At 37.0% G+C, this 12,804-nt stretch overlaps 1 protein-coding gene across 1 annotated transcript in view; it reads right to left on the bottom strand.

Annotated features, from left to right (window-relative positions):
• The window catches only part of DCDC1 (doublecortin domain containing 1), a 411,407-nt gene that overhangs the window by 3,676 nt on the left and 394,927 nt on the right, over positions 1-12,804 (bottom strand). Inside the window, 4 exon segments of the mRNA XM_077819961.1 lie at positions 2,760-2,822; positions 5,799-5,908; positions 8,947-9,097; positions 11,592-11,771. Of these exon segments, the coding sequence (XP_077676087.1) occupies positions 2,760-2,822; positions 5,799-5,908; positions 8,947-9,097; positions 11,592-11,771 (504 nt within the window).

Below are 12,804 nucleotides of genomic sequence, written 5' to 3'. Positions count from 1 at the left end.
GTATATTTAATACAGTACATCAAAAAAAGACAAGGGTGATACGTGATGGGATACAGAGCACTTTATCAACAGGTGTCTAGTTCAAAACTGGTTAAAGTCAAAGTAATTAATCTCACCAGATGGGTTGTGATGACCTATATGAAAGGAGTTGTTTGTCTCACTTCAGTTACTAAATGACAGTGTCTATATACAAAAATACCATCAACACAATTATTACTAAATGGCACCCTTGTTAGCCTCAGAGAGATTCCATGAATTGAATTGGCATATAGATTGAACTAATCCTTCCCCAACCCCCAGCATCCTCTTTCTCCATATTATTTATTATTTATTTAGGGCCTAATCCAAAACCCACTGAAATTACCAGAAAGACCCCCAAGACCTTGGATTGTAAACCCTTTGGGACATGGACTGTTCTGTCACTGTGACTACATATGTACAATGCAGCTCCTATCTCATCTGAGCAATTATTGTAATACAATTCCTTTAACTCAGTAATAATGATAAGATATTTTAAGATTTAGGATGGAAACACATGACACTTCTATTTCACCCTATAGAATTTGGGAGTTTGGTCTGCATTGTATGGTACTGTATGCAGCATCAGTGACAGAACTGAAATATGTTTGTTTCAGCTGTGTCAAACATGGGGTATACTTAATAGAGCTGGTCAAAATTTTTAAAATGTCAATTTTTTGATATCCCTCCGAACATTTCAAAGATTTTCATCAAAAATGTTCATGTTTTTTTATCAGTTCCAATATCTAATATTCACACTAGTATTCATTGCTAGTGCAAATTTGGTACCATATATTTTATTGTTCTGTTCTACTCTCTGACTGCAGTTGCTGCTGCCATCATTTCCAATTGTCCAGTGGTCCTGTGCCCTGCTGAGTTGGAATTATAGACAGCAACAGCACCTCCTGGTCTTTACTAATGGGAATGGATGTCTCAGAAATGATTTACTCATCCCAGGAAGACACAAGTGATCTAGTGGAACTATCAGCGATTTGTATAAATAAATAACATACTTGAAAACAGTATAGATGTGGGGAAAGGCAATAATAAATCACAGAAAAAGAAGGGAGGTGGAAATGTGAAAAGAAAGAGCTGTTCAAATAGAAGGCATACTTAAACACTTCGTTGCTAAAATCCACTGCAATTGTGGTGCTGTCCCTTTAAACTGACATTTCATAGTATAATGTTCTGCATTTTCTGTATGTACCTAGGACAGTTGGAAGCAGTCAAGAGGTTAAACCTTATTCATTATTTCTTCAGTAATTTAAGTCTTTATCTTTCAAAGTATTTATCTTTCAAAAGATCTTTATCAAGTCTTTGAAAGAAAAGATAAGTAAAAATTCTAACTGACATTTCCTTAGTGTTATACCCTTTTTCCTGTAGGTGTGGTCACTCTAGCTTTTTCATTCTTTGATCTTTGAAGAAGAAACTATATATGTCTTTTCAATCTTTTCCAGTCACCTAATATAGTATTTTGACCAATTACAGAGCTTAATAATGATGAATAAGGGCAAGATTATTGCTGAAAGGGACAGTGTCAAGTTCTATTTCTTTCTTACAGCAAATAACTTGGAACCAATTTGCCCTTTTGCAAAAGGTTTTTTCTTGTGTTTTTAATGAAATTTGAAATTAACATTAATTGTGTGCTAGCAATATCAATTATGTTAACGTGCTACTGGCTTTTCCAATGCTCACCACTTTTGCTTGAGGTGTTGCACCAATTATTCATACTGTGGTTGTACACAAATAGACATCCTGGTCAACAGCCATCAATACTAGAGATATACAACTCATGACTGACACCCCAAAAGCACAGGCCACCCCCTGGCAGAAACTGAAAAAACTTGAGCATGTCTGAGATATATTTAAACTATAGCAAGAGAGTAGCTCCCAGACACACAGGCCTGGTTTGTAAAATGGTCACCACGTTTGTTCAGTCAATGTGTGATGATGTTTTCCTTTTTCCTAACTGCATAATAGACATAGACATTACAGCAGTCATTTCACCTCTCATCATAATATTTTTACCAGCTCATGCCACTTGTTGGTAATACACTTAGACCTTGATTTGGCAAAGCACTTAAGTACATGTCAGTTGGGACTACTCACAGACTCAATATAAATATGCATAAGTGCTTTCCTGGGTCAGTGCCTTAGTTAGTATGGGGCAAATCACCCCACTTCTCCGAGCCCAAATACCAGAACTTGTTGCTGGGGAGTCCAACAGGGTTGGGTTGAAACAATCCTCCTCCAAGCATTGATGTAGTGGAAGGAAGCCTGAGGCATTGCTACTACTGATGCTCTAAGACTGTCGTAGCCTTTGGAGCTGCTTTGAGTTATCTCCACCGGGTACCGCAGAGGTTGATCTACATGGCAGTTTGTTCTACTAGCCTCATCCCTACTCTCCCTGTACCTCTCCATCAAACTTTGCTTTGTGGAAGATGCTAAAAACAGCATCATCATTGCAGACTATGCACGAGCTTAGGAAATTTTGTCTCCCCAGTGCTTAAACAGAACTGACTGATTCTGCTGCCCCTGGGGCTTTCCACAGGTGTCGGGAAAGTGGGAAGATTTTTCCCAGTGCATCCTACATGATGCTCTTCCTGAATTCAGAAAATATCAACTAGTAGCAAATACTCAGCCAAAAAAATATAAAACATTTATCAGCGGCGTGGCTAATTACATTGAATGCTCTATCCACAGGCTGGTGGGTAGCCAGCCAGCTAAATATCTTAGCTTACCTAGTTGTTGAGGTGGTAATGAGCACTGGTAGTAAGAGCCAGAAGTGAACTGGGACTTTTGGCCTACATTAGAAAATTATAGTCACCATTAGTATGTTGTGAAATTATTAAATGCTTTCATATTCTCAATCAAGGCATTGTTCATACCATGTAAAATAATTCTAAAATATTAATTAATATTTAAAATAAAATATACCTTTATAGCTTAAATAAGGAATGTTTTCATGACAAAAGGGTATTCCTTCAGTGTACAGATATATGTTGATTTGTTATCGTCAGAAAAGAGCATTGAAACACTTTTGGTATTCAAGGAACAGAGTAATTCCCCTTATAAATAATCACATGGACTTTACAAATTGATGTAAGGGGGAAAAATAGGTTGAACACCAACCTTCACAATGATCTTTTAAATTATGGGCAAATTTTGCTCCCATTTACAGTAGTGTAAATAAGGAGTAACTCCATTGATGTCAATGGAATTACAGAATTACAACCATGTAAAGTAAGAGTAAGAGAAGAAATAGGTCCTAGAGATTTTTTTCTATTTTTTATATGTATGAATACGAACATTTTAGTGAATTTCAAAGTTGAGACAGATAGACATATACAGTACATGAAAAAGTTAGAGACAAATGTATAGATCCTTCGGCTGCAAATTTTTAGGTTGGCCATAGAAGGGCAGGCGGTCACAAAAGAGGGTATTTTTCTTTTTCTTGAATACATCTTGCAAGTGAACACTTCGGGGCTATCAAGTCCTCATGTTAATTATGGATAAGAAAGTGGTTTAGACAAGAAAAGCATGAGATATGCAGGCAAACAGAGTTCTCTTGAGGATACAGTGTACAGTCTGGTCATTGGTCTGTCACTGCTGATTTACATTTGGTTCACCTTAACGTTTCTGTAGCAGCAGGAAATATATTTTTCAGAGAAAGCTGTCAGGTTCAGGGATGTTGATACCATCCTAGCTTAATAATAAAATGATTCTTGTTCATACAAAAATATTGAAATCTGATTTGTGGCCTACGTGGAGCTGATTCAAATGGATAAAAAACAAAAACCGAACATTACCAGGTTTATTAAAAATGTGAAGTGGTAGAATACATCTGACGTAATCATGTAGTCAGGCAGCTATATGGGAGCCAATTACTACTAGATGGACCACCTAAGTTTCAACCAAATGGAACATTTCCATAATTTAAAAAAGCAAACATTTGGAAGAACAAGTACTGAATTTACTTGACAAGCACTGACAACAGTAACTATGAACTACTATAACTAACTTTGGGTGAGTCTATTCATTTATTAAAGTCTGTTATTCAAAGTGATTTTATATTATCCTTTTGGTTAAATTTTGAACTCTGATTACATTATGTTTTCTGTTTACTAGTGACAAATAGTAAATTTTACCAATTGATTTTGGGGACATTGTAAAGCTGGGAACAAAAGCTCCCTATTTTCATTTCATGAATATTGACAATCAATTGATGATTCTTTTAAGCATCTGAAAATTTAACTCAAGATAATTTTTTACCAGGGTTTTACCACAGCAAACCAGCTATCTATCCCCCTCCCCGCCCAGTACATCGAGTTGTATTTCCTGCAAAACTGACTTTTCCTCTCATAGAAACCAGAAAAAACGTCTGAAGTGAACCAACACATTAGTGTTTTCACACAGACTGGATTTTCTTTCTGATTATGGCTGGTGGAAGAGGAGAGCTGTTTGCCACAGCCCAGCTGATATTCATAATGTGTAACTGGGAGACAGTATCCTGTCACACTGTAGCAATTACAACAGCTTTCTTGGAGGCTGGGGGGGAGGGGAGAGGCGATAGAACAATTGGCAGCCTTCCTTAGCACTTAGAGTGGTAGACTGAGATATGGATTCAGCCAGACTATTACATATATACTGTTTACCCATCATTCTGCACACTGAACTCCCACTAAAGTGAGTGGGAGTTTTAAGTGCAGATTGTTCGCTGGATCAGGCCCTAATTAGCTGGGCTGCAATTTACCTCCAGATGAGACCAGAAAATAAGCGAGGAGAGGAATGAAAAAACATCATTAGCAATAGTTCAACTAGCCCCAGAGTACTAATCCTAATTTATTAGGGTTCTGTATTTGCACACTTCAGTGTAAAGAAAATCATATATAAAAAAAGAATGTCTAGTAAAATGCAAATTCCTATGCAGTTACAGTTTCATATCTGGTTTTGAGAATTCAACCACCAAATCCCTCTAAACATTTATTTTAAATTGTTTCTTTGGTTCTTTCTTCTTTGATTGAAGTAAAAACAGCCTGTATCCAATTATAAGTAAAATATTAAAAGCTGTTATGGAAAAGCAGTTAGTAGCTAACAATAGTCCTTATGATCTCTCCCAGCACAAATAACATCAGGGGAATGCTTAATCATGCTCAGCACAGCCAGTCTCCTGAACTCAACACCAAAGACCATACGTAGGCACTTAGAACAGGGGGTGATAGGAAGAATTAATGTGGCATTCAGTTGAAATGGGCTCTTTCATTTTCATGGAGCTGAATCAGGGTTATTGAGCTCAGTCACACAGAGACTACTTGGCAAAGATCTAGTGAAATGGGGTTTTGGTTGATTTCAGGCCCTTGAAGAAATGGTCAGGACTATGTTTGTAAAGGTAACATTTGACCTACAATCTCCCCAATAATTTTTATGGGAACTGTTAGTTTTCAAGAAATGGAAAAGTGGGAAAATATTTCTTTAATAAGATGAGGAATTTCTCAGTATTAGCTACACTATCATGTCAATTTTATGATGGAAAGTGGTTGCAATGTAGTAAATTTTACTGATATTATTTACACTTTCATCAATGAATTCCTCAGCAATTTGAATGTTCAAAGATAAGGTAAATATCCCTATTTAAAATAAAAGTAAGGTGATGTAGTAAGTGATAAGGTTACATCTTATGTACCATAATGATAAAGTTATATTTACTTAAAAAATGTATTTGTAACTGTACAGCATTTACAGCGTTAGTAGAAAATGACTACATGTTTGTACAATACAACCTGTCCTTTTAGTTTCTCTGAAGGCGAGACAACAATATTAGTGGCATCCGGACCTTGCTGCTTTCGGATTCTGGCATAAATAGCTCTAACTTCCACCTGCTGCTTGATGGCTGTGAGAAACATTTTAGAAAACAAATTATTAAAATTGTACTTTCAAAAATATATTATCAAGGTGTAGAAAACAGCTATGATTGATACTTATGATACTTGGAAGCTTGTATCCAGCCCGGTCACATACAGCACTACATATGTTAAAGGCATCATTACATAAGAGAATAAAGATACCAATAATACGTTTAATGTGAATTACCTGAATTCTGAGCCATAAATCCCACTACAGAGCCTTTGAGGAAATGATTAGAGATTTCATGATACGTACGCAGTTCATGTTGTTCATTACAGAGAAGAGAAAAGGGAGTGTGGCATTCTAATCCTAGGGATACCCAAGATCTTTGAGGAAGAGAAGCCCTAGTTCCAGAGATGGAAACATCTTAATGCAGGCCTGACCCTCCCTGCAGCTCTGCTGGGCCTATTCCTTCCTATAAGAGCAATAGTGCTATTGGCCAAGTCTCATCACAGTTATAAAGTAACAGCCTAACATGGGACACTGAGGATGTTAATGTTGAAAATGACAAGAAATGCTGATCGAATATCCTAAACCTCAGTAGGGAATGAAATTTGGCTGGTCACCTGCTTTACTCCCATCATCCTTGTCTCCAAAATCTTGTGGAGTCCTGACCCCACAGAGCTTCCATAGAGTCTCAGAGAGCTCAGGACAATACTGTGTTTCCTTTCAACACCTACCAAGAGAAATCTGGTAGATCTTTGTTTCATCAGCTTGCAGAAATGGAGGGGATAATCTAGTTTTTGGATTTCAAAAATTACTGGGATAATAGTCAGATTTAGCTTGGTACAAGGGAGATTTAAATATTTCAAGACAGAAGTGGAAGAATCAGGGAATATGATGTACTGGAACTCACCTGAGTGACACACTATATACTGCAAAATGCAGTTCCCCTAGTCACGACAATAATGTACCAGGAACATACTACATTTCATTGAAACATCAGCAGCACAACAATGGCCACTGAGGATAAACATTGACAGAGTTAATTCAGAGCGGGTGAAGGTTCTGAAACTGAGTTAGAGCACATAATGGACTACAATCTGGAAAAAAAATCCCCTCAGTGAACATAGGGATCATTGGAATAGCCAACATACCTTCTCAGATTTTGATTAGTGGCGCTGGATGTAGGTTTACTTTGAAATTATTCTTTAGTTTCACATGTCAAGTAAGACTATGATCTTTTCTTATGGCTAAAATATTTTGAAATCAAATGTTATAATTTAAGGCACCAAATAAAAACTAGTTTTGAATCTATTCATGTGACTCTTGGTTATTAATACCATGTTCTAAATCATTCTGTACAAAGCAGATCAAGGGGATACCGAACAATCTATTACGGTGTATTATGTTTATAATCATCATGCTGCCTGCTTCCTTTCCCACCCGGTTCTAGCCAATGTGTCACAGTAGAGCAGTATGTGAAAAGACAATACATTCATGGCATTTAGAAGTGCTACATCTCTCAATTATGAGAAATAGTAGTAAATAATTGTAACTGCACAACAGAAATACAGACTACATCTAGAATGTTTTGCTGCCAGTGCATGACCTCTTTTGGTCACCTCACTAAATCGAAATCATTTTGTAGTTTATGCCAAGAAGTGTGTGTGTGTGTGTGTGTGTGTGTGTGTGTGTATCTAATCTATCTATCCATCTAAAAGTAAAACCTTATGGTAGAACATGGACTAAACATAGCTTAAAACAAGGGCTTAATTTAATTAGGTGAGGACACTTCTAGCCCACATCAACATGAAGCAACATACATGTCAGAATTTACTAGCTACTTCAGCTTTCTCAGACTAATATGTTCAATAATGAACAAAAGAAGGAAAATAGTGTTTGTATGTATTGTTATACAGCCATCTAATTCACTGTTTCTTTTTAAGCAATGTCAATACAGTGGTCCTTTGAAATGTGGCTTTCTGATAATGCAGAATATAAATATTGATCACCACTTTCATTTCAGCTAGACAGAACATACTTCAGTTTATATGAGGATAAGATACTCATGAAAGCTACTGTTAGTTATATCACTATTAAATCTCTCTGTTGTTTTTTCTCAATTTCAAAGGGCTAGATTGTGCACCTTTGAATGGGAACACCTACCCTGTAGCTCCCTCTTTTGGCCAAGTATGGGTTTACTGAGGCCTTCCTCAGTTTCTCCTTAACTTAGGCACCCTTAAAAGAGTTCATACAGGCCAGATATTCAAACAGTCTCCTTCTGGGATCTCATTTATTATACCCAGCATGAAGTCTTTCAAAAGTAAACTCAAACCTTCAAAGTCTTCATCCCAGTTTCAGCTAGGACCAGCTCCTCCCTAAGGGTCTGTCCTCTCTAACAATTCATTTATTTTTCCCCAGTCCCAACCTAAGCACCAGCCTTCCTTCCTGAGGGCCTGTATTTCTACTCTCCCAGTACATATTGCCTGGAGCTTGACCATCCCAGCTGATGTTCCCCCTTCCCTGCCTGCAATAGACTTCTTACTCCCTGCAGTGTCTGTAGGCACCTCCCAATCTGCAGCTATCATCCAGGTGAGGGTGATACAATACTTTGAATTACTGGAATTTAGAAACCTACTGCTGGATTGATAAAAAAGGTAACACGTAGATAGTTTGCAATTTGGGTATTTTATCACACCAGTAATACCAGGAACAAGCATGAAGGAAAAATAGGAAAATTACATAAAAGCTTGAAGAGCAGTTCAATGGCTAAAGCAAAGTATTAATGTAAAAATAAGTCTGTTAAAAGAGAATCATTATAAAAAGACTTGGTTGGTTTTAATGTTATTTTAAATTACTGTAGTTTGTAAAGTGTCAAATTAAAAACATTGGATAAAATCCTGGCCTCATTTATGTCAATGGGAATTTTGCCCTTGTCTTCAGTAGGGACAGGATCTCATCCATTATGTACAGTTAAGTTACAGTTCAATTTAATCTCTCTGTCTAATAACAAACAGTGGCACAGAGCAAGTTTTGGCATCTTCTTTGATGAAGGTCAAATTTGAATCTGTGATTAATTACCTTTTCTGCTCAGAAAAGGATTTCCAGCAGAAACACACAGAAGCATGTCTCTTTCTATTTCATCCCATGACTGGAGTGGCTCACCATCCGGTGTATACAGAGCTTTGGCAGGCTGTTGCATATTTAGCTTGGTGGTGCAGTTATCCAACAGCTGAAATGGAGAAAACGGTGTTGATATTGAGCACTGCATACAGATGCATAGACTTATGCTGTAAAATAAACACAGAAATACAATTCACCAGACATGGTGGAAGAACACCAAACAGATGATGAAAGGGATGTTACAGCACCTCTTGCTGTAGAATCTTCTCTGGATCCCAAACCTGAAATCCTTATTCAGGCCAACCTTTCATTAATGTTAATGAGAATTTTGCCTGAGAAAGGGGTCAGGATTTGGTTCAAACAAAGAAAGGCAGCAGAGACAGAAATAACACTGTAAAGAGGATATGAACAGAAAGCAATAGGGACATTCTATTAGAACTATCACTTTATATTGGGACATTTTAAAAATAAGCACCAAAAAAGTAAAGACCAAAATTAATGAACCTTCAAATTACATATATTTGTCTGCATGTGAATGTTTAATATAATTCTATTGGCTCTCTCTGTTTAGCTCTTTCTGGATTTATGGAATGCTTTAGCTCAGTGTTTGAGCAATTTCAAGAATTTTATCTGTGGTTTGGTCTTAAGAGCAATGTATAGTTTCAGAATAAGACAAGGAAAAAGGCCTTAAAATGTGTGTGTGTGTCTCAATATACATACACACATTTAAATACATACACAAGTTTATATAAATGACTATGTGTATACAAATGAATACTTGTTTTATTATATTATTTCTAATTCTTCTAGGTAAGCATTACACACTTCAACCTTTAAATAAATAAGTCAAGATAATAAACTGATTGTTCCAAACAAACAGAAGTTGAAAACATACAAAAATCTAATCATTCGTGGCTGCTCTGCTCTCAAATCTGAAAGAGAATTAATTGGAGCCTACTGCAAGAGCTGCTCTGGCTCCCAGAGACACTCCATGGGGGAAGAGGGTAAAAGTTACTGCAATACTGAGGGAGAAGCTATGAGAGCAGCCTTTGTATGGGAAGGAGATTGTCCCCCTGAGTCACTTTGATGCCAGAGCAGGAGGCAAAAACTACTTTAATGCCAGGCTTGGAGCTACTACTTTATGCAACAATACACAATGTGTGGATGTGAGCATCTGTAATAATTCAAGGGACCAGGTGGCTGCAGTTGGAGGTCTTGGGGAGGACAGCAGTTATTGGAGAGGCGAAGGAAGCCATAATAGAAGCTGGGAAATTGTGGGCAGGATAGGCATGCGTGATTTTGATAACCTGGGTCTCACATACGTGTATTATATACAATACTAACTCAGCAAATATTGGAGGAGATAAATTTCATCTTGACGTTCTCATGACTACACAACCCACTTCATCTTTGCTCCTGTGCTTTTGTCATGTTTCTGAAGCCCACATACTATAAAGAGAAAGGCTAGGAATCTCCTTTGAGGATCCTTGAAATAAGCAAATAAAACAGAGTGGGACAGATGGGGATGCAAAAACCAGTGGTTGTCAAAAAATGAAGAAAAAAAAAGGCTACTTTGTTAACAATTCACTTGATTTACCCCCTCTGGCATACAGGGGTGGGGCCAAAAGGCATTCCATTGCACCACTTGACTTGATTACCCTATTGCAATCCCACGGAAGGTCTGCTGAGAGAGGGCAGCTTTATCTTACAGTTGGGGCTCCATGAGAGCTCTGCTAGCACTGGGTGCATGAGGTGATGCAAATAATCGGTGCATTCCCCAGCCAGCATGATCACATTTCCTTTCTGGCCTTTTGAGGGCTGTACTGGCTAGATATGACCTCTCAGGCAGAGTGAGAGTTGCAGATGCTTTGTGCTGGCATGCACTTTCCCCTTATCATGGCCCTGTCTTCTTGGATCACATGGCTGAATTTGACTCATGATCTAAAATCATATAATCATTAAAATGTAGGATAATCCTATTCAAAGGTTTACTTTAACAAATGATATTTCCTACAATAATGAAAAGGAATAGAAATACATTTGTATATTTGTTTACGAGAAAATACTCTGTATCTAAGAATCAGCATATACTCCCGAGTTTTAAAATTCTGCCATTGTAAGCATGAACAGAAAGCTGAGGACCTTTTACCCTGGTAATCTGATGATATACCATATCAATTGCAACTGCATTGGGTCACAGTATATCACACATTCTTTTGCCTGAATTGTTTCCATTATATTATTAAGGGTATCTGCAGAAATTCCGTTTAAGAGATTTTTTTGGTAGTTATATCATGTTGGTTTTGGTTTATTGAGGGGCATCACCTTACACACTGTAGAGAAAAATCAAATGAATCCAAGGAAAATCTGCCATAATGGGAAAAGTGTGTTTTCTCTTTTTTCTGCATTAAATATATATTAAACTTGCTAAATCATTATAAACTCTGACTCCTAAAGCCAGATTTTCTGCTGATGTAATTCCAACACATTATTCAACCCTAAAAATCCATGTTTTCCTTAACAGGTTTTGAATCCTTCTTTAAGCCATCTTGTAGCAATAGGCAGCACTTTTGAAAAAACTGATTCCTTCTGTTGTACTTCACCTCTGAAATTGTTTTTCCCCAGGCATAAACTCCTTGCTCGGGTTTATAACCATTCCGGTAAGCCCACACCCTTTTTGCAGATTGGTGATCATACAGACATCTGTGTTTGGATGACAGCACTTTAGATGAAAATGGAGAACTTCTTTTGAACTGTGATGCTTGAACCTCTGAGAAGTGTGTCTATAATGAAAAGATTTCAGAGAATGTGAAGTTAACATAGGTGCCCAATCCCTTTATAGTACTTTATGTATTGCAAAATAGAAAATGTAGGAGAAGAACAGAATAATCCATTTTTAAGTACAATAATATCATAAATAGTGAGGGCTATATGAATATCTCAATCAATCCCACTGAATAATGATTGATACTTAACTCAGTGGAAATCTGTGAGCAGATTGTGACTAATATCTGGCCCTAAAATTGCCTAACTGGAATTGAGATACTCTATGTTGTAGGATGTATATTTTATGATCAGGACTTCACATTACTGATACTGAGAGACAACAACCATTGGATTATATAGTATCCCTATACTCAGCCATAACGCTTAGTGATATAAACTTGGGCTTCTCTCTCGCTTAAATATACAAGACAGTGAATCTGTAATACATGGTGTAAATACTCATATTATGAATAATAATTTATCCAACCTGGTTTTGAAAAATGACTTGTTATGATGAACTGTGCTTTATCTCTTAATTACATCGTAAACATGTCAACACGCTCTGATGCCATAGTATTGTTTCTTTTCACAAATTTGTACAAAGCTCATGAAAGCCCAAGACAGTTTTGATGAAAATATTTCCCAAAGAAAAAAGTGGAAGTTTTCCAAGTTCTTGCACATACATCCTATCTTAATTTTTTTCCTCTGTTTTGGTATATACTATAATATTGACTGATTAACCATATGGATGGAAACTACTTTTTTGATTCTGGAGGTCTCTAATGAAATTAATACTTAATTCTTTGCTCTTGTCACATATTGAGATATAGCCTTAGGAATTATTAGCATTGAAACTATCAAACCCATTTTACTATGGTGGATATAATTGCTCATACACATATCAATAGGGCCTTTTTCATCTTCCTTATTAAGACAATTCTTGGGCTCCACTGAGTCTCATAGACACATAGACATTAGGCCAGAAGGGACCATTGTGATCATCTAGTCTGACCTCCTGCACAGAACCTTACTTGTCCCCTTCTGTAACAG

This window comes from Eretmochelys imbricata, chromosome 6, assembly GCF_965152235.1.
Source record: "Eretmochelys imbricata isolate rEreImb1 chromosome 6, rEreImb1.hap1, whole genome shotgun sequence".
NCBI classification, from domain to species: domain Eukaryota; kingdom Metazoa; phylum Chordata; order Testudines; family Cheloniidae; genus Eretmochelys; species Eretmochelys imbricata.
This window is presented reverse-complemented; position numbering and strand designations above follow the sequence as displayed.